Source organism: Hyperolius riggenbachi, chromosome 7 (genome assembly GCF_040937935.1).
Source record: "Hyperolius riggenbachi isolate aHypRig1 chromosome 7, aHypRig1.pri, whole genome shotgun sequence".
Classification (NCBI taxonomy): domain Eukaryota; kingdom Metazoa; phylum Chordata; class Amphibia; order Anura; family Hyperoliidae; genus Hyperolius; species Hyperolius riggenbachi.
In genome coordinates, this window is record NC_090652.1 from 103,799,529 (window position 1) to 103,827,067 (window position 27,539).

A 27,539-nucleotide genomic window follows, 5' to 3' on the forward strand; every position below is an offset into this window, starting at 1 on the left:
ATTGCTGTTGCCACTTTGCGATAGATACCGGTAAGTGACTTTTGGGTTGCAGTTTGGGCACTCGGCCTCCAAAAGGTTCGCCACCACTGTCCTAATCTGATGTCCCACCATTGCTAGGTTCATGTAAATTTGTCTCCACCCGTTACCACACCTATATTCTGGTCCATGGCCCACCCATTTTTTGGTGCGGCGCGATAAGCACGCCGCACAACGTGATCGTCATATTTTTGGCACGCTAGCTGCAGTGTGCTGAATTCTGCTGCCTACAGTATGTACAGTATATGCTGTTCTCTAGTGCTTGCACTGTGTGCTGATTTACCTCCAGTGTGTACAGTGTAAGGTGCTACTCTGTGCCTTTATTGATTGTAAACCAGCTGTATTGTATGCTGATCCCTGCTACTTTCAGTATGTACAGTATTAGCTGTAAAGCCTGGTACACACATACAATTTTGATTAGCCAATTTTAGCTCTGTTCATAAAGTTCATTGTCTGTTGGCCCACTTACTGCACGGGGGTGGGAAATTGGGGGTCAGTGATTGACCAATCAAAATTGTATGTGCGTATACATCTTTGATCTATGCCTATACTGATTGTAAATGATCGAAATAAAGGACAGGGGGCTCCAGCCAATATTTCGATGGGCAGGCCCGTTATCCGTAGCTTACACCGCTGCTAAGTTCATGTACATTTGGCCCCACCCATGGCCACGCCCACTCACCACATGGCCACGCCCATTTTTTGCCGTACCCCCCGCCTGGTGCCCACAGGTGCCACTGATCTCCAAGGACCCTAGAAACGCCCCTGCCAGCGAAGTATGATGGGGTGTATTGAGTTTGGATCTATCTAGGTGGTGGATCAGGTCATCTCAGCGCCTGATCTGTGCCGCACAAATTGGGTGCCTCCATAGACTGTGTTACAGATACTTACCTGTGGAGAGGAAAGGCTCTGGGTCTTATAGAGCCTTCTCGTTCTTCTCACAGTCCATTCATTTCAGCGCTGTCACTCCTATTAGCAGTCTTCGGCCGATGTGCCACTGCGGGAGGCTTTGGAAGTCTTCGGGAGCCCATGTGCTCCCGAAGACAGATGGCTCTGTACTGCACTTGTGTGATCGTGCTTTCTTGTGCACTCATGCATACGCAGTACAGAGTCCCTCATCTTCGAGAGCACTCAGGCTCCCAAAGAGTTCCAAAGCTTCCCCTAGTGGGAGATTTAAATGGTGGAGTTGACGCTGCAACAAGGGGACTATGAGAGGAACGGGAAGGCTCTATAGGACCTGGAGCCTTCCCTCTCCACAGGTAAGTATCTGTTTTGTTCTCTTTTTTTTTTTTTTTATTAAGTATCCTTTAAGCCTGCACAGTAATTTGACAGCCTTCTATTATCCATTTTGAATAGTTTCAGTAGCAATAGATCATTTCAAGTAGATGTACCAAATAATAAAGGTAGAAAAATAAAACATACGGTATTGTGAAGCATTATTTTCTAGAATTATGTCTATAAAAAACACTATTCCAGTTGCCATTAAGTAAGATTAATAAAATCGTGTTAACATTTGTTTATTCTGTTTATTTTCAGCTTTAGCTTTTAACAAGAGGAAATGGTTTTGCCCAATATGTGTTATTCCACTGGAGAAATTCTGGACCTTTTTGATTATGAAGTCAAGTATGCTGAGGTCTTTCGCTATTCTACTTTTGTATTGATCATCATAGCTTGCATTGTAGGACTAGTTGGCAACACCATTGTCATCTTCTACACTTTATCTGTAATTAAGAAGAATAAATCTACAATTTGGTTTTTGAACTTGGCCATCGTTGATTTTGTCTCTCTTCTGTTAATGCCACTTCATGGTTTTGCTGTATTAAGAGGTGACTGGTCCTATGGACCACTTTCGTGTAAGATTTTTTTCTTTGTCTTATGCATCACTATACATGCAAATATATTTATTCTTGTAGCCTTAAACATCAGTCGGGTTTTGTCTGTGGCAAAACCAATATTTTATAAGAAGTTTATCTCCCGACGTGTTTTGTGTTGGACCTGTGCAGTGATATGGTTGATAACTCTGCTCTGTAGCCTCCCAGTGCTGTATTTTGGCAAAACATTTACAATTGGAGACCGCACGTATTGTGCTTTGCAAAGCTCTACAGACTTTGACATTGGACCATTTGACCCGGTGCTCAATTTAACTGAAGAACATTTAACCTTACATGAGAAAGTTCATCTTGACGTACACCAGAAGTATCACCATTTTTTCGTGACATGTTCATCAGAAAAATGTTGCTGTAAAGAGGACATCATTGCCAAATGGGATCACTTGGTATTTTCTGCAAAATGTTTTAATATACCTGTTCTGATCATTTCTTATTTCCTCCCACTCTTTGTTGTAATATTTTCCAATATCACCATAGCCATACAGGTTAAAAAGTCCCAGACAGTGAACCCTCGCAGGATGTACCGACTTGTCATCACCATCATTGTGGTGTATTTCGTCACATGGACACCATCGACAATGGCAGAAATGTTTTATGTTTATGCAATTATGAATAGAAACATAATTATGATGTTTAAAGTTCAAATATTCACACCACTACTGTTTACCATTGCCTATACCAACTGCTTCTTGGACCCCATCATGTATGTCTTGGTTGGCAGACAAACTAGATCCAGGGTTGCTGAGTTCCTAAATAGGCTAAGAAGTAACTAAAAACGTATATTTAAAGTTCTGTTGGTACGGTGAATTATTTGCTGGCTACAGAATGTCAGTGGTGCAACATTCCCATTGAAGGTCTCCTAGTAGCTTTAAATGGCTACTTCTATCGTGAAGCAAAATTAATTTGCATACTCTGCACTGCAGTCTACAGTGAGTATTTGCATGAGAGTATTTACATGACAGTGTGGAAAGGGTAAAGTGATTTTGCTGTTTGATTTGCCACGCCCGCTTTTGAACCTCCATTTGACTTAAATTAAGTGTCCTCATTTGAGGAGATGAGCCTGAATTCTATGTATTACTTCCTTAGTGAAACTAACAGAGCTTCAGACCTATAAAAATGAAACTTACTGTACTGGAAGGAACAAAACGACTTCAGGCCTCATGTATCCAAAATCACTATAAACTTTATTGTAGACAGTGTACCATAGACATATATCAAACACTAAAGAAAGTTAAAATCTTAAAGCCACTGAAGTAGCAAGGCCCACCCCACATGCACATATCCCACATACTCTCATAACACTCATAACACTCAATTGGAAAAGTACACCAAAATATATTTTATACAATTGCTGAGTGACAACTCTATAGTGGCTCCAAAAAGCTTGGCTTTAATGAGTTCCTCATGTGCTTATGCTTAATAATTAGATGCAGCAGCCCGACAGGCCATATACTTACAAGCCAGCAAGCAAAAAGACAGTTCCAAGCGCTAGACAGCGTGGCATGTTGCTTAGTCTAGGCAAATTAATGCATAAGAGACACAGGTTAGTTATTGAAACTGCAGAGTAGCATAGCAGCATAGAGAGAACAGTTCAAGCTGTGCGGTAAGTTGGTATAAACTGTGCACAATACCATTTGGGGTACTTTTTCAATTGAGCGTTATCAGTGTTATGAGAGTATGTGAGATATGTGCATGTGGGGTGGGCCTTGCTCCTGCCTGAGACTTCTGTGGTTTGAAGATGTTAAAAGATTTTGGAATATAAATATAGTCTTCGAAGCGTAACAGCACGGTGGTAAGACACACCTCCTTCCTCGTGGTGGGTGTGACGTCACTTCAGGATTAGCCAATAGCTGACGCGTTTTAAGGCTACGGCTTTCTTTCTCAAAGCAGTTTTACTATTTTTACATTTTGATATTTTAATTTTTTCTACTGCAGTAGGCGAGTGGAGGTGATTGGTGTGTGTATGTGCATGCCGGCTTATTAGGAATACATATATATATATATATATATATATATATATATATATATATATATATATATTTAAGGTGATATACTTACCTGTCGTCTCTTTAATTTCTTAATAAAACAAGTTACATTGAACGTAAGCGCTGACCTAGTATATTTTATTTAATTTTTTACTTTTAGGGGTCTTGGGGTAACCCCTTCTAGGTTCTGCAGCTGAAACATTCAGAGGCGCAACGCTGTTAACCATAACTTTAAGTTTTTGTGTTTTTTTTATAACTGTCTATGGTACTACAATAAAGCTTGTATTGTTTTTTGATACGTGAGGCCTGAAGTAGCTTTGTTACTTCGTGTACAGTAAGTTTAATGACTTGAGTTACAGGCCCATGACTAATCATTATCTCTGGACCAGAGGTGATTAATTTTGCTCACCCAGCTCATGTGGTACTTGATTAAGTTCCATTTGAGGACTCACTAGCTCTGTCTTTCTGTAAAAGTCCATGGGCAACAATGAGATGTCTCATATGGAGAGCAGTAGGTGGGCACAGTCTCAGACTGATATTATAACATGTTGCCTTAATGTCAATGGATGGCAATAAGTCATAGGTGCTCACCGCAGAAATAGTTAACATTGATCTTTATTGCACATTTGTCAAATAGACACCTCTACAAAAAATGTACTTACCCATTTAAAAATTGTATGAATGCCAAAATAAATTGGACAGCATATGTATACGTATGGCTCCAGGAAGATGAGGGCAGCCATATCGGTTGTTTTTGTCCTTTTGGTGATATGAGCATTGCCTGTGTTCCCCATCCACATGCATACTTTGTATTTTATAAATCACACTCATCTCACACTGTAAAACAATATTGCTAATAAATTCAGAGATTATAAATAATTTTATACAGACAGGCGTTTTTGTTTATTCAAATAAATAGCACAAGTGAATTCAATAAAACCATTGTTACAATCTAGAGGATATCCAATAGGGGGCGCTGCTGCAATACCATATACACAATCGTCTAGATATATGATCTCTTTCTAATTCTGATTTGTAAAACAAAAGTTTGCTTTCTTAAAACAGAAAGAATTTGTGATAATTCAGGTTGGAGTGAGCTTGAGATGTCTCCCTGAGCATCACTGCTGAATATATGCAAATTAACCATTGTACCCTTAGAAGCTAAACACACCTCCAGAACCGCTGGAATGCAATGATGTGTCAGCTTGTTAATTTGTACAGAGCCATAATAATCCAACATGCATACAGACTGTTTCGGATTGTTTGATCCTCATCAGTACATGGCATGGATTAATTTGGCTCTATGCAGTAGGGCTTGTAACACCGAGAGGTACAGACTAACCAGCAAGCTCATTCTGATTTGTAAATGGGTAAAATTACCCCGGACTCCAGTATAAATTAATAAATATATACAAATTTGCCTCAATGGGCTCTAATACACTCTCTATCCACTGCTCCCCAATAAAGATGGGTTTCCCCTGTTCCCATTTCAACAAGCAGATTCACATAAAATTCATAAAAGGGTGCGCTGGATATAACCACTTCACCACCACTTAAGGATCAGTAATTTTTATTTGTAAAAATTATTTGAGATAAATAGGATCATAAACACTTATTCACACTACTCTTTCACACTCTGAGCAAACTGGTTTCCTTTTCTCAAAAATAAGAAGTAAAAAATCTTTGCGCAAAATCCCCCTTTAAAAAAAAATATACATACATACATATATATATATGGTCAATCTGGGATATTTGCATCTGCTTTACGCTGTATTGATCTTGCAGAAAGAATGGACTTCCTTATAAATGTGCTGGTCTTTCATATATCTTTGACTGTAAATCCTCTAACTCCTATTACCATTACTATTCAAGCTACATAGAGTGATGATTATTCTCTATTTCACAGGTCCTCCGGACTTATCGATATAGCATGGACTTCAATTCATAAAACGATCTCACCACGATTGGGTAATAGGACCAATTACCCAATCATGGTGAGATCGTTTTATGAATTTATTCATAAACTCCAAGATACCCTCCTGTGTGTCCCCTCCTGGAGCTGATCTCACCCCACACGGGGTCAGGTAGCTGCTCAGCGTCTGCACGTTCCGTCCCGCTCGGTCAATGTCAGAGACGGACTTCAGCTTTGCACTTCCGGTTTAACAGTGGATGTCACTTCCTCTACTTCTCAGTGCATCTCACCAGTCTCCACTCGTACTTCCTTGCGTTCCACACTTGCTACTTTTGCCCTCAATACTATACTGGCGAAAGATGCGTGCTTGCAAGATCCTGTATCCTAAAAAAAGCGAGGCGCCCCTCCACTTCCAGGCTAAAAGATTTTGATTGACATGTTTCAACAGAAGCGTCTGTCTTCCTCAGAATCATCCTGATTGCAATCTGTCTTGACTTTTGGCTGATATTTTGTTGTTGTAGTTTAGGACAGCAAAAAGCTACAGTATGTTAAAGAGAACCTGAAGTCAGAGGAATATGGAGGATGACACATTTATTTAATTTTAAACAATGCCAGTTACCTGGAAATCCAAATGATCCTCTGCCTCAAATACTTTTAGCCCTAAACCCTAAACAAGCATGGAGATCAGATGTTTCTGACAAAAATCTGACAAGATTAGCCGCATGCTTGTTTCAGATGTGTGATTCAGACACTACTAGTGGCAGAATTATCAGCAGGACTGCCAGGCAACTGTTATTGTTTAAAAAGAAATAAATATGGCAGCCTCCATTAACCTCTCACTTCAGGTTTCCTTCAATGTATTAAACTATTGTGCATGTGAGCAAAAGGAACCATCGGTATCAATTTTGGTTCAGTGTATATAATGTTGGACAATCCCCCACATCCCAAATGTAAACAATATGCATGGAAGTGAAAAGGTCACCAAGGCTTTGAAGGGGGCATATTATGTATAAATCAATACATTTTTGAGCCCCAAGAAGTTATCCAAGACAAGATAGGTCATTAATTTTTACATAAAATCCACCAGGTCTTCCTGAATACCCTGATTACCGGTCTCTGCTGTGTCTTTGCTCTGATCATCACCACCATCTCAGGTCTCACAAAATAAATGTACACAACCAATTTATCTGCAAGCTCCTCATAACCTCCCCCTCCCCAGACATCACTGACATGCTAAAAGCCCCCTTCCTCAAGCGTACGGCAAATAAAGGTCCGTGGAAAATTGGACGCCCAGTAATTGCGATAGTAAAATATTGGTATTGAATACCGATATTTTACTATAAAAGTGTAAAATATCTATATTAAATACCAATATTTTACTACGGCCAAACCTAAACCTACTCTCCCACAGAACCCTTCACCCACGATACCTCACCGATCAGGCTTACCTACACAGTGAGCTTGCAGCCAAATCTGTTTGTGGGTTACCCGCATTGAGAAGCCAGACTGGTGGTTAAAAGGTTTATTTTGCAACACATTTCGCAGGGGAGCACCCCTGCTTTATCAAGCATAAATGAAGCAGCATGTGACCAAACAATATACTGTATATAGGACTCCTATATATACTGTTTGGTCACTTGCTGATTTCTTTATGCTTGATAAAGCAGGCATGCTCTCCTTCGAAACACGTTGAAAATAAACTTTTTAATTACCAGTCTGGCTTCTCAATGCAGGTAAGTTGCACTGCCTGGCCGACTGCCTCCCACGCTTTCTACATTCATTTAAGGGGATTAACCTGTAGGGGCCAGGTACACTCCTCACCCAGTGCCATTCCATCCACCTACACCAGAATTGAGGATGGAACATCTCCAAGGATTTCTCTAACCCATTACTGAGGACATCACTATAGGCTAAGTCCCCAACACAAGTGGGACAAAAGCACTACAGGTGGAGGACTTCCACAGGGTACCCCAGCATTAATCGACAGATGAGACCTTTCCATTTGGGCCTCATTTGGTTTAATCTTCAATCAAAGTGTGGCGTTCTTTTTTTTTTTTTTCCTTTCTTTTACTGAGATTCTCAAAGGATCCTGCCGATTGCTCGTTGACCACTTGCTAACAGTTAATTTCACTGTTCATACTCACCTTGCAATGCCATGTCTTATAAATGTGGGACCACATCGTACTGTCCAACCTGCTGATGGTTTCATTTTTCTTTAAGTGGCAGAAGCCTACTGTATACAGTGCCAGATTTCTGGGAAGGCCACAAAAGGCCATGCCCTTGGAGAGAAAAAGCAGAAGGGTGGCAGGACTCCGTAGAGATAAGAGGCCACATGTCAAAGTAAATCATCTCTCCTGGTACAAAGCCACCCTGTTTTTCTGCAGGCACAGCCATAATTCCAGCATTCCTGCATTTTCTTTACTTCCTGGTGTGCGATGAGTCACAGCTTGCTCTGCTGCACCTGCTATTATTACCAGGGTTGTAGATTGCAGAAATCCTTGGCCCATATGCAATTAACGTTTTCTCCAGAGTTTTCTCAAAAGATATAATTTTTCATCTTCTCTTTAAAATAAGTTTTCAGCACTCTACAATTAAAAAAGTAACAAAAAGTAGGTGAAAAAGTACTATAGAAACTATTCTCAGAATTCTCTTGCTTGCTGGTGGCTTACCCACTTAGCGTCGAGCCACCGCATTAAAAAGTCCTGTTGGAGCCTCTTAACGACTCCAGGACATTTTAATGCATCGTTCATCCCCACCCGCCCACCACTCACACCAGGGGTCTAGTCCTGGAAAAAGAAGTGTGGACTCACCCCAAAAACGGGCGTGGTTAAGCACAGCGTGGGCGTGGTCATGGGTGGGGCCAAATATACATGGCCTTAGCAGTGGTATAAAAGGTCTGCCAGGGGAAGTTTGAACTCTGTCGTAGAGTATCCCCAAAAAATAGATGTAATCTGACAGCATTTCACCAAAAATACACAATCTGGCAGAGGTTCCTCCAAAATACAGATAATATGGCACTGGTTCCCCCAAAATAGACAACCTGGCAGCAGCAGTTCCCCCTACATACACATAATCTGGAAGCAGTTCCCCCAAATACGTGTAACCTGGTAGTGGATCACCCAAAATACATGTAACACCCAAAGTACATGTACTCTGGCAGTAGTGGTCCCCAACATACACAATCTGGCAGCGGTTCCCCAAAATACACGTAATCTGGCATCAGCGGTTCCCCAAAAATACAGATCTGACAGCAGTTCTCCCAAAATAGGTACCCCCAGTATAGCTAGCCAGGTCTATATGTGTCCCCAGTATAAGTAGCCATGTGTATAGTTGTCCCCAGAATAGGTGGCCAGATGTAGAGATGTCACCAGAATAGGTAGCCAGGTGTATAGATGTTCTTAGAATAGGTGGTCAGGTGTAAATATATTCCCAGAATAGGTGGCCAAGTGTAAAGATGTCCCCAGAATAGGTAGCCAGGTCTATAGGTGTCCCCAGTATAGCCAGGTGTCCCCAGTATATCTAACCAGGTGTTCAGGTGTCCCCAGTATAGCCAGGTGTATAGGTGCCCCCAGTATAGCAAGGTGTATAGGTGTCCCCAGTATAGCCAGGTGTGTAGGTGTTCGCAGTGTAAGTAGCCAGGTGTATAGGTGTCCCCAGTATATGTAGCCAGGTGTATATGTGCCCAGTATATGTAGCCAGGGGTATATGTGCCCACTATATGTAGCCAGGTGTATAGTGGCCCCCAGTATATGTAGCCAGGTGTTTAGTGGCCACCAGTATATGTAGCCAGGCGTATAGTGGCTCCCAGTATATGTAGCCAGGCGTATAGTGGCCCCCAGTATATGTAGCCAGGTGTATAGTGGCCCCCAGTATATGTAGCCAGGTGTTTAGTGGCCCCCAGTATATGTAGCCAGGTATATAGTGGCCCCCAGTATATGTAGCCAGGTGTATAGTGGCCCCCAGTATATGTAGCCAGGTGTATAGTGGCCCCCAGTATATGTAGCCAGGTGTATAGTGGCCCCCAGTATATGTAGCCAGGTGTTTAGTGGCCACCAGTATATGTAGCCAGGCGTATAGTGGCTCCCAGTATATGTAGCCAGGCGTATAGTGGCCCCCAGTATATGTAGCCAGGTGTATAGTGGCCCCCAGTATATGTAGCCAGGTGTTTAGTGGCCCCCAGTATATGTAGCCAGGTATATAGTGGCCCCCAGTATATGTAGCCAGGTGTATAGTGGCCCCCAGTATATGTAGCCAGGTGTATAGTGGCCCCCAGTATATGTAGCCAGGTGTATAGTGGCCCCCAGTATATGTAGCCAGGTGTTTAGTGGCCCCCAGTATATGTAGCCAGGTATATAGTGGCCCCCAGTATATGTAGCCAGGTGTATAGTGGCCCCCAGTATATGTAGCCAGGTGTATAGTGGCCCCCAGTATATGTAGCCAGGTGTATAGTGGCCCCCAGTATATGTAGCCAGGTGTTTAGTGGCCCCCAGTATATGTAGCCAGGTATATAGTGGCCCCCAGTATATGTAGCAAGTTGTCCCCCCCCCCCCCCCCGGCTGGAGGGGGAGCAGCGCAGCAGAGAGGAGCATTGTGCGCAGCGTGGGGAAGGGCGGACGTTTCCCCCCCCCCCATCCCTCACCTTGGGGCTCCTCTCCCTGGCTCTCCCCTCCATAAAGATGTGGCGGTGGCTGGCGGCTGTGACTGGCAGCGGCATCGGTGGGCGGGACTTACCTCCTCCAGTGTTCCGGGTGGCCTCTGTGCGTGCAGCTACTCTGGTCTAGTGAAGACCAGAGCAGCGGCACGGCACGCACAGCGTCCACCCGGAACACTGGAGGAGGCAAGTCCCGCCCACCGATGCCGCTGCCAGTCACCGCCGCCAGCCACCGCCGCCGCCGCCACATCTTTATGGAGGGGAGAGCCAGGGAGAGGAGCCCCAAGGTGAGGGATGGGGGAGGGTAACGTCCGCCCTTCCCCACGCTGCGCACAATGCTCCTCTCTGCTGCGCTGCTCCCCTCCAGGGTGCTAGGGGGGACGGCGTTCACTGTCCAAAAAAAGTAAGTGGACGCCGCCCCCCCGCGTTCACGCAGGACTCGACCCCTGACTCACACCATCAGGAGATGGAGATCCAGTTGCAGTGCCTGAAATTAATAGGTAAGACCCCATTCATAACAAAAGAAAGTAGTAAAAGCATGTAAAAAAGAAAAGTGAACACTTAAAGAGAACCCGAGGTGGGTTTGAAGAATATTATCTGCATACAGAGGCTGGATCTGCCTATACAGCCCAGCCTCTGTTGCTATCCCAAACCCCCCTAAGGTCCCCCTGCACTCTGCAATCCCTCATAAATCACAGCCACGCTGCTGACAAACAGCTTGTCAGAGCTGGCTGTGTTTATCTCTATAGTGTCAGTCTGCTGCTCTCCCGCCTCCTGCAGAACTCCAGTCCCCGCCTGCATCCCTTCCCTCCCTGCTGATTGGAGGGAAGAGACGGGGGCAGGGACCGGAGCTATGCAGGAGGCGGGGGAGCAGCTGAGACTGACACTACAGATGTAAACACAGCCTCACAGCATGGCTGTGATTTATGAGGGATTGCAGAGTGCAGGGGGACCTTAGTGGGGTTTGGGATAGCAACAGAGGCTGGGCTGTATAGGCAGATCCAGCTTCTGTATGCAGATAACATTCTTTAAACACACCTCGGGTTCTCTTTAAAGAGACTCTGAAGCGAGAATAAATCTCGCTTCAGAGCTCATAGTTAGCAGGGGCACGTGTGCCCCTGCTAAACCGCCACTATAGCGCCGCTAAATGGGGGTCCCTTCACCCCCAAACCCCCCACTGTGACACTTGGTCGCAGACTTGGTCGCTCCTGGAGGCAGGGCTAACGGCTGCAGCCCTGCCTCCATTCGCGTCTATCAGCCGCGCATCGCCGCCTCTCCCCCGCCCCTCTCAGTGAAGGAAGACTGAGAGGGGCGGGGGAGAGGCGGAGATACGCGCTGACAGACGCACGTGGGGCAGGGCTGCGGCGGTTAGCCCCAACCAGGAAGCGCTCTCCCACTGCACCGAGGGGGATTCGGGGGTGAAGGGACCCCCGTTAAGCCGCGGGATAGCCCCCTGCTATCTATGAGGTCTGAAGCGAGATTTATTCTCGCTTCAGACTCTCTTTAAATCTGGATAGTGTTTGCAGCGCCATCTAGTGGCGACAAGTAAAATTACACACACACTTTTATAATTAAAAAAAATACTATAAATAATCCCTTCAATTTCCAAAGGCCACCCCATCCCCAAACACTGCCTTAGGGCATGTCATGAGGGTATAATACTGTTATTTTACTTCATAAGGGAAGAAAAAAAGCAGAAAAATTACACCTATATTTCCAAATAAAATACATTGTGATAGAGACATAATTTAAATGACGTAATAACTGGGACAAATGGGCAAATAAAATATGTGGGTTTTAATTATGGTAGCATGTTTTATTTCAAAACATTTTTGAAAACTGAGAAATAATGATTTTTTCTCATTTTGTTCATATTATTCTTGTTAAAATGCATTTAGAATAAAATCATTCTTAGAAAAATGTACTACCAAAAAAAAAAAAAGCTTAATTGGTTGCAAAAAAACAAGGTATAGATCATTTTGTTATGATAAGTAGTAATAACGTTTTTTGGCGAATGAAAGAGAGGGGCGCTAAAAGTAGAAAATTGCACTGGACTGTCTAAGTAAAAACCCCTTGGGGGTGAAGTGGTTAAAAGGCATTTTATTGACAAGTTGTGAAAATGCCACCTTGGAGAAAAAGTGAATTGCACATGGGCTCTAATCTGGTGAGAAGGTTTTCGCTACAGCACACATTCACAGAAATATCAGCTCCACTTTAGAACTCCAGCTGTCATACACTATAGCTCAGGAGTAGGGAACCTATGACTCAGGAGCCAGATGTGGCTCTTTTGATGGCTACATCTGGCTCATATACAAATAAGTAGGGATTGATTCAATAAGCTACACTGCTCAAGCAGGGCAGCTTAGTGTGGCAGTGCAAATAACATTTTCAAAGAAGGAACGTTACTGCTGTAGCATGCACTACTAACTAACTTGCGCTACTCCAAAACGAACAGCTGCTCCAATTGTCCCACTCTGGGCCCTGTCAGTTGCAGTGACTTTCTAGGATGAGATCCCTGCACTTTGGCCCAATAGGCTGCCTGTCAAGTGACAGGCAGCCCATTGGGCCAATCAAAGTGTGGGGATCTCGTCCTACAAAGTGAATCAACCCCCAAGTCAGGTAGCTAATTGTACAAGCTGTTAGTCAGTATTTCTCCTGTCTGGCTCTCGGGGAAATTATTGATGTTGCTGAAATCCAAGAAAAACTGAAGAGGTGTCTGACACTTCTGCTGCCTGGCGGATCAACTGTATACACATCACAATGGCAACAGGGACGTGAGCCCTACTGTCCCAGTTTGAAACATATTGTATGGCTCTCACAGAATTACATTTTCAAATATGTATCGTTCATGGCTCTCTCAGCCAAAAAGGTTCCTGACCCCTGTTATAGCTGGTCAGCCTCACACACACACTCACATTCACACACACACACACACATATATATATGCATGCACACAAACATTCGTAACTCTTAAACATTAATAGGGGTTTTTTTTTCCCTAGAGAAACTTATGGCAGCAGCCTCTATGCTCAAGCTTAACCCCTTGCTGGCTCATTTTAAAGGTAGCAGTAGAGTATTGTACCATGTTAGCCATCAGCAAAAGCATCAGTAAAAGAACTGAGTGTGAAGAAGGCTAACTAGCAGAAAGCGTACTCTTTTAAAGAGGAACTTTAACCAAAGATTGAACTTCATTCCAATCAGTAGCTGATACCAGATTTTCCACCAGAAATCTTTACCTTTTCTCAAATATATCACCAGGGAGGTCTGTATGGCTAATATAGTCATGAAACCCCTCCCACAGTGTGATGTCATGAACCTGGTTCTGGGCGTATTTTTTATTAGGGGCTTCAGCCAATGTTTCGTTGGGCAGGCCCCCTGTCTTTAAAGGATACCAGAGCTGTAGGGCTCTGGTAAAACTGATCAAGAAAAAAAAATGGTGCATTGCGCCGTTAAAACCTTCTGGCACACCATTGAAATACATACTAAAACGTTATACTCCGGTCTGAAGTATAACATTGTACCCCTATACCCCTATACTCATTTCTCCTGGGGAGAGGGCGGGCATCTGGGTTCCCCTTCTTAAAGCCACCATTAACCCCAACCAGGGAGGCATCACCCCCACCTCCTCCTGGGGCACCGGAGGTTGGGAAGAGCCCCTTGTCCATGGATTGGACAAGGGCTCAGGGAGGGGGAGGGAAAGGCTTTGCCGCCCCTCTCCACCAGAGCCCCCCCCCCCCCCCCCCACCATGGACCATGCAGGCTGGTATAGCTCAGGGTACGAAGCCCCATAGGGCTTCACATTCTGGCTATCCCAGCCTGCATGGGGCACATGGGGTAAAAAACGCTCAAAAGGGGGGACCCCATGTTATTTTTTTTTTATTTTAATTTCAAACAATGAATAGAAAAAAAAACACAAAAACATATATGCAGGTCCTTCTCAAAAAATACACATGTGGTCAATTTTTACCCAATTATTTAAAAAAATAAAAATAAAAAAAAAAAGATTGACAACTCTCAAAAAATTGCTTGGAATTATATACAGGTCCTTCTTAAAAAATTAGCATATTGTAATAAAGTTCATTATTTTCTGTAATGTACTGATAAACATTAGACTTTCATATATTTTAGATGCATTACACACAACTGAAGAAGTTCAAGCCTTTTATTGTTTTAATATTGATGATTTTGGCATACAGCTCATGAAAACCCCAAATTCCTATCTCAAAAAATTAGGATAACATGAAAAGGTTCTCTAACCCACTATTACCCTAATCATCTGACTCAACTAATTAACTCTAAACACCTGCAAAAGATTCCTGAGGCTTTTAAAAACTCCCTGCCTGGTTCATTACTCAAAACCGCAATCGTGGGTAAGACTGCTGTCCAGAAGGCCATCATTGACACCCTCAAGCAAGAGGGTAAGACACAGAAAGAAATTTCTGAATGAATAGGCTGTTCCCAGAGTGCTGCATCAAGGCACCTCAGTGGGAAGTCTGTGGGAAGAAAAAAGTGTGGCAGAACCACTGTGTACAGGCATGTGCAGGAAATGGGCTACAGGTGCCGCATTCCCCAGGTCAAGCCACTTTTGAACCAGAAACAGCGGCAGAAGCGCCTGACCTGGGCTACAGAGAAGCAGCACTGGACTGTTGCTCAGTGGTCCAAAGTACTTTTTTTCGGATGAAAGAAACTTTTGCATGTCATTCGGAAATCAAGGTGCCAGAGTCTGGAGGAAGACTGGGGAGAGGGAAATGCCAAAATGCCTGAAGTCCAGTGTCAAGTACCCACAGTCAGTGATGGTCTGAGGTGCCATGTCAGCTGATGATGTTGGTCTACTGTGTTTTATCAAGGGCAGGGTCAATGCAGCTAGCTATCAGGAGATTTTGGAGCACTTCATGCTTCCATCTGCTGAAAAGCTTTATGAGATGAAGATTTCATTTTTCAGCACGACCTGGCACCTGCTCACAATGCCAAAACCACTGGTAAATGGTTTACTGACCATGGTATTACTGTGCTCAATTGGCCTGCCAACTCTCCTGACCTGAACCCCATAGAGAATCTGTGGGATATTGTGAAGAGAAAGTTGAGAGACGCAAGACCCGACACCCTGGATGAGCTTAAGGCCGCTATCGAAGCATCCTGGGCCTCCATAACATCTGAGCAGTGCCACAGGCTGATTGCCTCCATGCCACACCGCATTGAAGCAGTCATTTCTGCAAAAGGATTCCCAACCAAGTATTGAGTGCATAACTGAACATAATTATTTGAAGGTTGACTTTTTTTGTTTTACAAACACTCTTCTTTTATTGGTCGGATGAAATATGCTCATTTTTTGAGATAGGAATTTTGGGTTTTCATGAGCTGTATGCCAACATCATCAATATTAAAACAATAAAAGGCTTGAACTACTTCAGTTGTGTGTAATGAATCTAAAATATATGAAAGTCTAATGTTTATCAGTACATTACAGAAAATAATGAACTTTATCTCATATGCTAATTTTTTGAGAAGGACCTGTATATACACACACAGTGGGATGCGAAAGTTTAGGCAACGTTGTTAATCGTCATGATTTTCCTGTATAAATCGTTGGTTGTTACGATAAAAAATGTCAGTTAAATATATCATATAGGAGACACACACAGTGATATTTGAGAAGTGAAATTAAGTTTATTGGATTTACAGAAACTGTGCTATAATTGTTTAAACAAAAATAGGCAGGTGCATAAATTTGGGCACCACAAAAAAATAAATGAAATCAATATTTAGTAGATCCTCCTTTTGCAGAAAGAAATTACAGCCTCTAAATGCTTCCTGTAGGTTCCAATGAGAGTCTGGATTCTGGTTGAAGGTATTTTGGACCATTCCTCTTTACAAAACATCTCTAGTTCATTGAGGTTTGATGGCTTCCGAGCATGGACAGCTCTCTTTAACTCACACCAAAGATGTTCAATTACATTCAGGTCTGGGGACTGAGATGGCCATTCCAGAACATTGTACTTGTTCCTCTGCATTAATGCCTTAGTGGATTTTGAGCAGTGTTTAGGGGGGTTGTCTTGTTGAAAGATCCCACCCTGGTGCAGCTTCAGCTTTGTCACTGATTCCTGGACATTGGTCTCCAGAATCTGCCGATACTGAGTGGAATACATGCGTCCCTCAACTTTGACAAGATTCCCAGTCCCTGCACTGATCATTCAGCCCCACAGCATGATGGAACCACCCCCATATTTTACTGTAGGTAGCAGGTGTTTTTCTTGAAATGCTGTGAGAAAAGGCTTCCTCTGCATACAGCATCTCCTTGTGTAAAGTGAGCCAAATGGTTGAACGATGCACAGTGACTCCATCTGCAGCAAGATGATGTTGTAGGTCTTTGGTGCTGGTCTGTGTGTTGACTCTGACTGTACTCACCATTCGTCGCTTATGTTTATCCAAGATTTTTCTTGGTCTGCAATTTCGAGCCTTAACTTGAACTGAGCCTGTGGTCTTCCATTTCCTCAATATGTTCCTAACGGTGGAAACAGACAGCTGAAATCTCCGAGACAGTTTTCTGTATCCTTCCCCTAAACCATGATGGTGAAAAATCTTTGTCTTCAAGTCATTTGCGAGTTGTTTTGAGACCCCCATGTTGCTACTCTTCAGAGAAAATTAAAAGAGGAGGGAAACTTACAATTGACCCCCTTAAATACTCTTTCTTATAATTGGATTCACCCGTGTATGTAGGTCAGGGGTCACTGAGCTTACCAAGCCAATTTGAGTTCCAATAATTAGTTCTAAAGGTTTTGGACTCAATAAAATGACAACAGTGTCAAATTTATGCACCTGCCTAATTTTATTTAAACAATTATTACACACTTTTTGTAAATCCAATAAACTTCATTTTACTTCTCGAATATCATTGTGTGTGTCTCCTATATGATATATTTAACGGACATTTTTTATCGTAACAACCAACGATTTATACAGGAAAATCATGACGATTAACCATGTTGCCCAAACTTTCGCATCCCACTGTATATACAGTGCTGCCCATAATAATTCATACTCCTGGTAAATTTTGACTTAAAGTTACTTTTATTCAACCAGCAAGTCATTTTTTGACGGGAAATGACATAGGTGTCTCCCAAAAGATAATAAGACGATGTACAAGAGGAATTATTGTGGGGAAAAAAACATTTCTCAGCATCTATTTACATTTGAGCAAAAAGTGTCCAGTCCAAAATGTAAACCCTTCTCAATAATCAATAGAAAAGCCTTTATTAGCTATTTCAGCAATCAAATGCTTCCTATAATTGCAGACCAGCTTTTTGCATGTCTCCACGGGTTTTTTTGCCCATTCATCTTTAGCAATGAGCTCGAAATCTTTCAGGTTGCCATCACTATGATCTTTAGCTCCCTCCACAGATTCTCAATTGGATTCAAGTCAGGACTCTGGCTGGGTCACTCCAAAACGTTAATGTTGTTGTACGTTAACCATTTCTTCACCATTTTTGCTGTGTGTTTTGGGTCAAAGTCATGCTGAAATGTCCATTGGAGGCCAAGACCAAGTTTCTCTGCCGACTACCTGATGTTGTCGTTGAGAATCCTCATGTATTACTCTTTTTTCATGGTGCGTTTTACTGTGATTAGGTTCCCTGGTCCATTGGCTGAAAAAACAACCCCAAAGTATTAGGTTCCTACCACCATGTTTGACAGTGGGGATGGTGTTCTTTGGGTTGCAGGCTTCTTTTTTTTAGACCAAATGAAGGAAATATCGTTGGGACCAAGCAATTCAATTTGCGTTTCATAGAAGACCAGAAGTCTTCTTCTTTGTCCAGATGAACATTTGCAAAGGCCAAGCGAGCTTTTGTGTGCCTTATCTGGAGAAGTGGCGTTCTCCTTGTTCTGACTCAGTGGAACCCAGAAGTGTGCAGTGTCCGTTGGATTGTCTGCCTTGAGACATTGCCACCAGCAGAGCCCAGGTTCACCAGAATGGCCTTGGTGGTGATCCTTGGATTCTGTATCACCTCTCTCACTATCCTCCTGGCCAGCAGAGGAGTCACGTTTGGCTTCCGACCACGTCCTCTGAGATTTTCCACAGTGCAGAACTTCTTGTATTTTTGATAATACTTTGCACTGTAGCCACTGGAACTGGAAAACATTTAGAAATGACCTTGTAGCCCTTTCCTGACTTGTGAGCAGCCACAATGTGCAGCCGCAGGTCCTCACTGAGCTCCTTTGTCTTAGCCATGACTGTCCACAAACCAACTGCAGAGAGCTGCTGTTTTTCACCTGTTGAATTAATTAAAACAGCTGTTCCCAATTAATCAGGGTAATTGGGATGCTTTAGAACAGCTTTGAATATTTGGAATGGTATAGAACTTTGGATTTTCCCAAAGACTGTGACAGTTTGTGAAGAGTATGAATAAATTTGGACTGGACACTTTTTGCTCAAATTTAAATAAAATGAATTTTTTTTGCACAATAATGCCTTTTATACATCATCCCATTATCTTTTGGGAGACAGCTATGTCATTTCCCATCAAAAATTACTTGCTGGTTGAATAAAAGTAACTTTAAGACAGAATTTGCCAAGGGTATGAATAATTATGGACAGCACGGTAAATACATATATATATATATATATATATATATATATATATATATATATATATATGTGTGTGTATACATATATATATATATATATATATATATATATATACACACACACATGTATATACAAATATATATATATATATATATATATATATATATATATATATACAAGTATATATATACATATATACGTATATATATATATATATATATATATATATATATATATACAGTACATATACACACATATATACATATATGCATAATTATAATAACAATACTATTCAACTAATAAAAGGCGTACGGTGCCGCCGATAAAGTGATTAAAACGCTATTTAGCGTTTTTATGTCATTGCGTGTATAACCTTTAAAGTCCACTTAAAATGCTATTTATGGTTTAAGTTATAAATATGTAGCCATAAATAGCATTTTAAGTGAACAGCAAAGTTTATATGCACAATGACTTTAAAACGCTAAATAGCGTTTTAATCACTTTATCGGCGGCACCATGCGCCATTTTTTCCCGCCGCCTCTTTTGGCTGCAGGCCTGGTAAAAACGGAATGTGCAGTGGGTAGAGGGTTAAAAGTAAAAACTTACCAGACCTCTCATTTCCTTCCATCACTCACCATTCTCCTACAATCAGTGCCGTTCTCCCCAGCGACTTTGGTGACTCCAAACTCGGAATAGTATGTCCGTTCTGGGCATCCGGACTGCACCTGCACCAACTGGCTGAATTACTGGGCCAGCTAGTGGAAGAGCTAGGTGGCATAGGAAGATGGCGAAGGACGAATCACAGCCTGCAGGGGGCTGGAGGAAGCCCAGTGTCTCTGGTACCCTTTAAGACTTTAAGTGTATTTAATTGGAGGAATACACTCTATTTAAAGGTCTAGTGATCCAGCTACCATAGTAGATTTGCATTTTTATATCTTTTAATAGTGTTTTAATTTTCACAGACAGAAGGAGCACACTTTATCCTTGATTGTTAGTTAATTTATTATTGTGATCAATACAGAGGATAACGTGTCATGTTGGTTTAATCTGTGGTTTTGTACAGAGTTGTACAGTATAAGTATTTTATGGTAGATTCAGTTCTACTGATTTTTCGCCTGATTTGTTACTGGAGTCTGTTACTTAGTTTGATCTATTACTAAAGCCTACTTTGTTACTAGGCTCCATTACTGGGTTTATTTAGTTACCCGGGTCTGTTACTAGTCACTGATCTGCTACTGAGGTCTAATCTGTTACTGGGGTTTGTTGTTGAAGTCTAATCTTCTACTTTACGAGCCTGTGCACACAATCAAATGTTCACTTCACTCCCACTCAATTAATGATATAATCAAAATCATCAGATTGCCTATAGAGCAGGAGTAAATTCTTCTAATGATCAATCAGAATTAACCAAGAATTATCAGTTTTGTAGTTGTGTTGTTAATTGTATGACCTGTTGGTACATTTCATTTGTACATTCATTCTACACAGATTCCAGCATGTATTGCACAGGACAATATGTGAATGTGTGAGACTCAGGACATGGCTGGTGCTGTGAGCTGTAGTTGTTGAGGCTAGTGATGTGGATGACCAGTTGTACCACCTCCATGCAGTATGTGGGTTAGCAGATTTTGAATATTGAAGGAAATAAAGGGCTGATGAAGCAGAAGGGGGTTAAATACTTTACAGCTATCTTCCTGTGTGACAGCATCCAGATTTTTTTCAGGTGGACTACAGGTTCCCAAGCCATTTCTTTTAAATTATATAAAAAAATAAATATTTCCTCACTGCTGAACACGTTTTAGTAGCAACAGTAACTGGGTCAGCCCATTGAGATGGCCAGATGGCAGCCAATAGCTGGGCTGAGGGCTTTGGTTCCTTCAGGTGGCCTGGCCATTGCATCATTCCAGTGACCTTACCTCTCCTGCAGCACCTCTCGGAATGTAATAGAGAATACAGAATATTTTATTTCGCCAAGTGCGACAGGCGCCGCACCCGGAATTATTTGTGGACACAGGCAATAGGCTAAGATGGCATGATGCATGGTGCAGATAACAATTAACACATGGTGCAAATAACACAACAACATAAAGCAAATTAAAATACAAATATTGTAACGACATGGTGCAAAAAACACAGAAAACAATACATAATGAGAGTAGTAGCTACATTCTATACAGCCGCATCCTTGCACCGCAACGCTTAGTACTGGAGGCACCTGTCATTGGTCCAAGAGTGAGCATATGGGGATCATTCATTGGGCATGCGCTGGGGTGCCAAGGGTCTTGAAAGGTGCTAGGAAATGGCGTAGGAGAGATGGTCTGAATTGAGGAGGGTAATCGCTTGTGGGAAGAATGTATTTCTGCGCCTGGTGGTTTTGGTGGGGATGGACCTATAGCGACGCCCTGAGCGGAGGAGGGTGAAGAAGTGATATCCAAGGTGGGAGGGGTCATGTATGATCCTGTTGGCCCTGGACTTCATTCTGGAAGTATGGAGAAGGTCTAGTGGAGGCAGGGGGGACCCGATAATCCTCTCTGCAGTGTTGATAACTCTCTGGAGTTTGAGCCTGTCCCTTGCGTTTGCACCCGAGTACCAGACGATGATAGAGGAGCAAAGGACAGATTCAATGGTCGCTGTGTAGAAACTGGTCAGTAGTTCCCTTGGCATTCCAAACTTCCTCAGCTGTCTCAGGAAGAACAGTCTCTGCTGGGCTTTCTTTTGTGTTGTGGAGGTATTTACATCCCATTTCAATTTCTCGGTGATGGTGGTGCCTAGGAGCCGCGCACTTTGTACCCTGGTGACCTCAGTGCCATTTATGAAGACTGGGCTGGGTGGTGGAGCGTTCTTCCTGAAGTCCGCTATCAGTTCCACAGTTTTTGCCGCATTTAGTACAAGTCTGTTGTTCGAGCACCACTCGAGGGTCCGCTTAATCTCGCGGTGATATTCAAGCTCGCCATCTTCACCGATTAGACCTAGAATGGTGGTATCATCCGCAAACTTAATGACCTTGACCGTGTCCACAGATGAGGTGCAGCTGTTTGTGTACAGGGAAAAGAGCAGTGGCGATAGTACACACCCTTGCGGTGCACCAACCCCTTTCATTCTGCAGTGTATTCTGGGAAGTGGTGTGGTGTAGCCCTCCTGTCACTCAACTCCCTGCCTGAGAGTAATATAATACAAGGTGTACCACTTCCATCCTGCAGTGCATCCTGGGAGGGGGTGTGGCTGAGTTGTCACTCACTCAGCCTCCCATTGCTACCCATGGTGCAGGTGCAAACCACAGAGGGAGGCTGCATCCACACAGAAAGGTTCATAGATGGTGTAGGAGGGATCCTGTCAGTGTAATCAAAGGGACTTAGACCCTGAAGGGAAAACTAATCACCCGTAGGTGCTTCCTGGAAGGGGAAACCTCTGTATCTAAAATAGGCTCCCCATCCTTCTCAGCAGAGGACATCCAGCGGTGTGACCCCCAAAAGTTAATTTGTCAGCACTGCTCACATATGCACACTAGCGACTTTCCGCTCGGGCTCCAACAGAAATAGCCAAGCTTGATTGAGTCCACTCTACTGCACAGGTGCAAGCCGCCTACACAGCACAGCAGACCTGATAGGGCTTGGCTACTTTCACCAGAGCCAAGCCTAAAGCCGCTATTGTGCCCGGGAAGGCAGGCCATGGTTATTGCTTTAGACTGTTCGGGGGTCTCATTGTTGGATTGGGCTGGCTAAGGAGGACAGGTGAAGCCTCATTAGGACCCAGAGGCTTGACCCTCCTTAGGTAAGTATCTATTTTTTTTCACATTACAGATACTCTTTAATTAGACTTCAGGATTTCAGGTCTAATTTTCAGGAAATTAAACTGATTTTGTTTTAACCACTTGAGGACCGCAGTGTTAAGGACCTTTTCTCCCCACCAACAGAGCTCTCTGTTGGTGGGGTCTGATCGCTCAGCAGTTGTTGTTGTTTTTTTAATAAATATTTTTTTTATTTGTTTTTTATTAAATTTCTTTATTTATTTATTTTTCTGAATCCCTCCATCCCCCAGCCAGCCTATGATGGCGATAAGATGTCATAGGCTTCAGCCTATGAGAGCCGATCTCTCTCTTTTCTGTCCCAGTACAGCGCTGCTGTAGATCCCAGACCTGTACATGCTAATTAAACGGCAGTTTCGCCGTCTAACAGTCTCCGAGCGGCGATCGACACTGGGAGAATGAAGGCGGAGCGGAGTTCGCCTAACAAGCGGAGATGCACGATCTCCTGCAATAGCCAGCTCCAGGACCTGACACCAATTAGGCAGTCCTGGGGCTGCCGCCGCAGTCACGCCCATTGGCCTTTAGGTAGTTAAAGCGCAACATGACAATAGTGTAATAGTCCTACTAATGGCATGATTGAATTCCCTTTTTATACTTTACCTTGTAAGGGTTACAAAACAATGTTTTTATTTACGCAAATGAGGCAGTCAAATGCAGCTGCGGCTCTCCTGAAAAGTAAGCAGAAGCCAAAATACTTCTATTGGTCTAAGGACAGGGTTGTATAGTCCAAAGGCTATTATTTCTTTGGGTATGCTGCTGAATTGAGTAGATTTTATAGCACATTGTCATGGCAGCTGTTTAGAATTCAGTCTTAGAAATTCAACACTACCAATAGTACTACACATACATCTCAGTTCAGGTTTGTATTAAGGTACATTACTAGATATTTGATTTGCAGGGTAGAATAGTCACAGAAATGTAAGTAGTTTTTTTTTAAGGGAACCCGAGGTGTAAGGGATATGGAGGCTGTAATTTTTATTTCCTTTTAAATAATACCAATTGCCTGGCAGTTGTCCTGATCCTGTGTCTCTAATACTTTTAGCCATAGACCCTGAACAAGCATGCAGCAGATCAGGTACTCTGGCTAAGGTTTTACTGGAATAGTCATATGCTTGTTCCAGGGTTTGGACTCAGACACTACTAGAAGATCAACAGGGCTGTCAGGCATCTGCCATCGGTTTACAAGGAAATAAATATGGCAGCCTCCATATCGCTCTCATCTCGGGGTTCCCTTTAAATATTTTTGCCAATTACCTTGACTAGAGAGAGAACATTTTCTGGTACAGTAGGAAGGGACTCACTAATCGTTCCATTATTCTACGGAGTGAGGAGGCAATATTGGATTATTCAGTTAATGAAGCTAAATGCTTTGGATGGAATAGACATTAATTGTAATGGAAACAACCACAGGAAATTGTTTTGTTGTTTGCTGTATCTTAAACTACAGAGGGTAGGACAACGAGGACAGTGAGGACAGTGGCTGCAAAAAGCTCTGCAGAGGGATCCAGCTTCTTCTCCAGCACTCAGGTGAGCTGTGCGTTGTGTTTCATGTGCTCAATTGATTGATGACTATATTTTATGCAGTAATAGTAGGTGTGATTATTACCGTCTGTGCTGAATGTATGGCATTAAAGTATAAGTTTACTTATACCATAAGTCAAGCCAAGATATCTTCCTAATCAGTGACGGTTTTATAACACATCACTGACTGCCTCTTCAAGCAAATGTGAAGCGACCTAAAAATAATAGTAAGATACTCACCTGTGTAGAGGGAAGGCTCTGGATCCCGTAGAGCAGTGATTCTCAAACTTTTTGGGGTGAGGTCACCTTGATGGCTTTGAAAGGTTTTCAAGGCACCCCTGGGCAAAATAAACTACTGTAATACTGTTATTAATAGGCATAATCCCCGCTCCAAGTATTCTCCAATGTTCAGGAAATTATACTGATTTTGGTTTAAAGCACAACATGTTAATAGTGTAATAGTCCTACTGATTACTTGATTGTATTCCCTTTTTATACTTCTTCTTGTAGGGGTTACAAAACAGTGCTTTGATTTATGTGAATGAGGCAGTCAAATGCAGCTGCGACTCTCCTGAGAAGTAAACAGAAGCCAAAACACTTCTATTGGGCTAAGAACAGGGCTATATAGTCCAAAGGCTATTATTTCTTTGGTTATGCTGCTGAATGGAGCAGATTTTATAGCATATTGAACACATACACACACACACACACACACACACACACACACACACACACACACACACACACACACACACACACACACACACACACACACACACACTAGCTAGTGATGCTCATTGGGCAGCATTTCCCTCTGTTCAAGTAGCTAGTGATGCTTATTCGGCCACATTCCCCCTTCAAGTAGTCAGTGTCCCCCGTTATACAGCATCCCCCCTCAAAGTGGTAAATGACCTACCCATATTATCTGATGCCATTGCACAAAGGATGGGGATAAATGCCAAGGCTCCCATGGGAGGTGCCCAATGCGCACGAGGGTGCTACTGCACCCAGTTTGAGAACCCCTACCATAGAGCCTTCCCAGTCCTCTATCTGTGTCCTCGGTCCAGCGATGTCTCCTGCTAAAATTCCGCGCCTTCAGGACGCCTTGGCATGCTTCTGAAGATGGACACATCCTGTACCTGCTTGTCTTCAGAAGTATTTCTGAGGCCTTCATGAGGACTCCCAAAGGCATATTCGACCAGTTGGTTGAATAACTTCAACAAGGGGGACAGTGGTTGACCAAGGGCAGAGAGAGAGAACAGGGAAGGTTCTATAGGACCCAGAGCCTTCCCTCTCCATAGGTGAGGATCTATTTTTTTAAGGTCACTTCAGTTTTACTTTCAGGAGATGAGAGAACTGTCAGCTTCTTGTTGTTTATATGTGCTTCCACTTCTCCAGTAGGACTGTCATGAATTGTGCTGTAAAGGTTGAAGAGCATATTCATGCCTCTCCCAGCTCTCTGCACACTCCTATTTGTCTCATGGCTGCGTGTACTACTATTACTTAGATTACAGTGATCTGCAAACTTGGCTCTCCAGCTGTTAATGAACTACAAGTCCCACAATGCATTTGCCTTTATGAATCATAACTGTGGCTGTCAGACTCCTGCAATGCATTGTGGGAATTGTAGTTCTTGTATTATGAATTGCTGCTGGATGACATACTAAAGCCAGTTCTGGATGACATACCAAAGTCAATGCTGGATGACATACTAAAGCCAGTGCTGGATGACATACTAAAGCCAGTGCTGGATGACATACTAAAGCCAGTGCTGGATGACATACTAAAGCCAGTGCTGGATGACATACTAAAGCCAGTTCTGGATGACATACCAAAGTCAATGCTGGATGACATACTAAAGCCAGTGCTGGATGACATACTAAAGCCAGTGAGTGCTGGATGACATACTAAAGCCAGTGCTGGATGACATACTAAAGCCAGTGCTGGATGACATACTAAAGCCAGTGCTGGATGACATACTAAAGCCAGAGCTGGATGACATACTAAGGCCAGTGCTGGACGACATACTAAAGCCAGTGCTGGATGACATACTAAAGCCAGAGCTGGATGACATACTAAAGCCAGAGCTGGATGACATACTAAAGCCAGTGCTGGATGACATACTAAAGCCAGTGCTGGATGACATACTAAAGCCAGAGCTGGATGACATACTAAGGCCAGTGCTGGACGACATACTAAAGCCAGTGCTGGATGACATACTAAAGCCAGAGCTGGATGACATACTAAAGCCAGTGCTGGATGACATACTAAAGCCAGAGCTGGATGACATACTAAAGCCAGTGCTGGATGACATACTAAAGCCAGTTCTGGATGAACATCTCTGGGAATTATATACAGAAAAAAACTAGAAATTGAAATACAACCCATCATGCTGCAGTTGATTCTGTTCTCCTGCTTTGTATTCTGTTATCTATTACATACTCTAGCTCCTTTAGAATGCAGTTCATCCTAATACCCCCATCCGGGATTACCCTGTTCAGAAAATAAGAACATTGTCAGGAGTTTGCTTACAACTGGTAATGATGAGATCAACTACTGTCTTTCTTCCCCACAAATGCCATTGCAGGTAGTGAGAGGGGGACAAAAACAGGATTTTGGTGCAGGACTCAGTGAGCTGGATGGGTAGTATAGGTAGTGAGAGGGAGACAACCATAGTGACACAAATAGTGAGGGGGCAACAGTTATGCTTGCAGTGATAGAGGTAGATTTGTCTGAGCTTAGCTGTGATGTGAGGGATCCTCTGGGAACAGGTGTCAGGGGCGTAACTACAAATCATGGGTCCTCTCTGCAAAACTTTGATGGGGCCCCCCAATGTTCACACCCATTCCCTTGCCTACCTCTAGTCACCCTCACAGCCTAGTGGTAGGCAACACAGACATCAGCAGAAATTGTGGCGTGGGTGGGGGCGGTTATGATTAGGCATCGATAGAGGGAGCGTCCAAGTGAGAATAGGGTTAGGTTTACTGACAGTAAAACGTCTGTATAAAATACCAATAACGTATTATCGTATTACCCATTGCCCAATAGTAGTATTTCGATAACTTTAGCCAATATTCTACTAGTGGCCATCCCCTGCATCCAAATTACTTTCTATATGTATGCACCTATTGTGCCTCATGATAAACACAACCGTTAATA

General features: G+C 43.0%; 1 protein-coding gene across 1 annotated transcript; it reads left to right on the forward strand.

The window, feature by feature from the left end:
• The first annotated feature begins 1,594 nt into the window (after positions 1 to 1,594).
• Positions 1,595 to 2,698, forward strand: LOC137526091 (chemerin-like receptor 1). The gene has a single exon (XM_068247307.1). The coding sequence runs from the start codon at positions 1,595 to 1,597 to the stop codon at positions 2,696 to 2,698; it is 1,104 nt and encodes a 367-aa protein (XP_068103408.1).
• Positions 2,699 to 27,539: the final 24,841 nt, after the last annotated feature.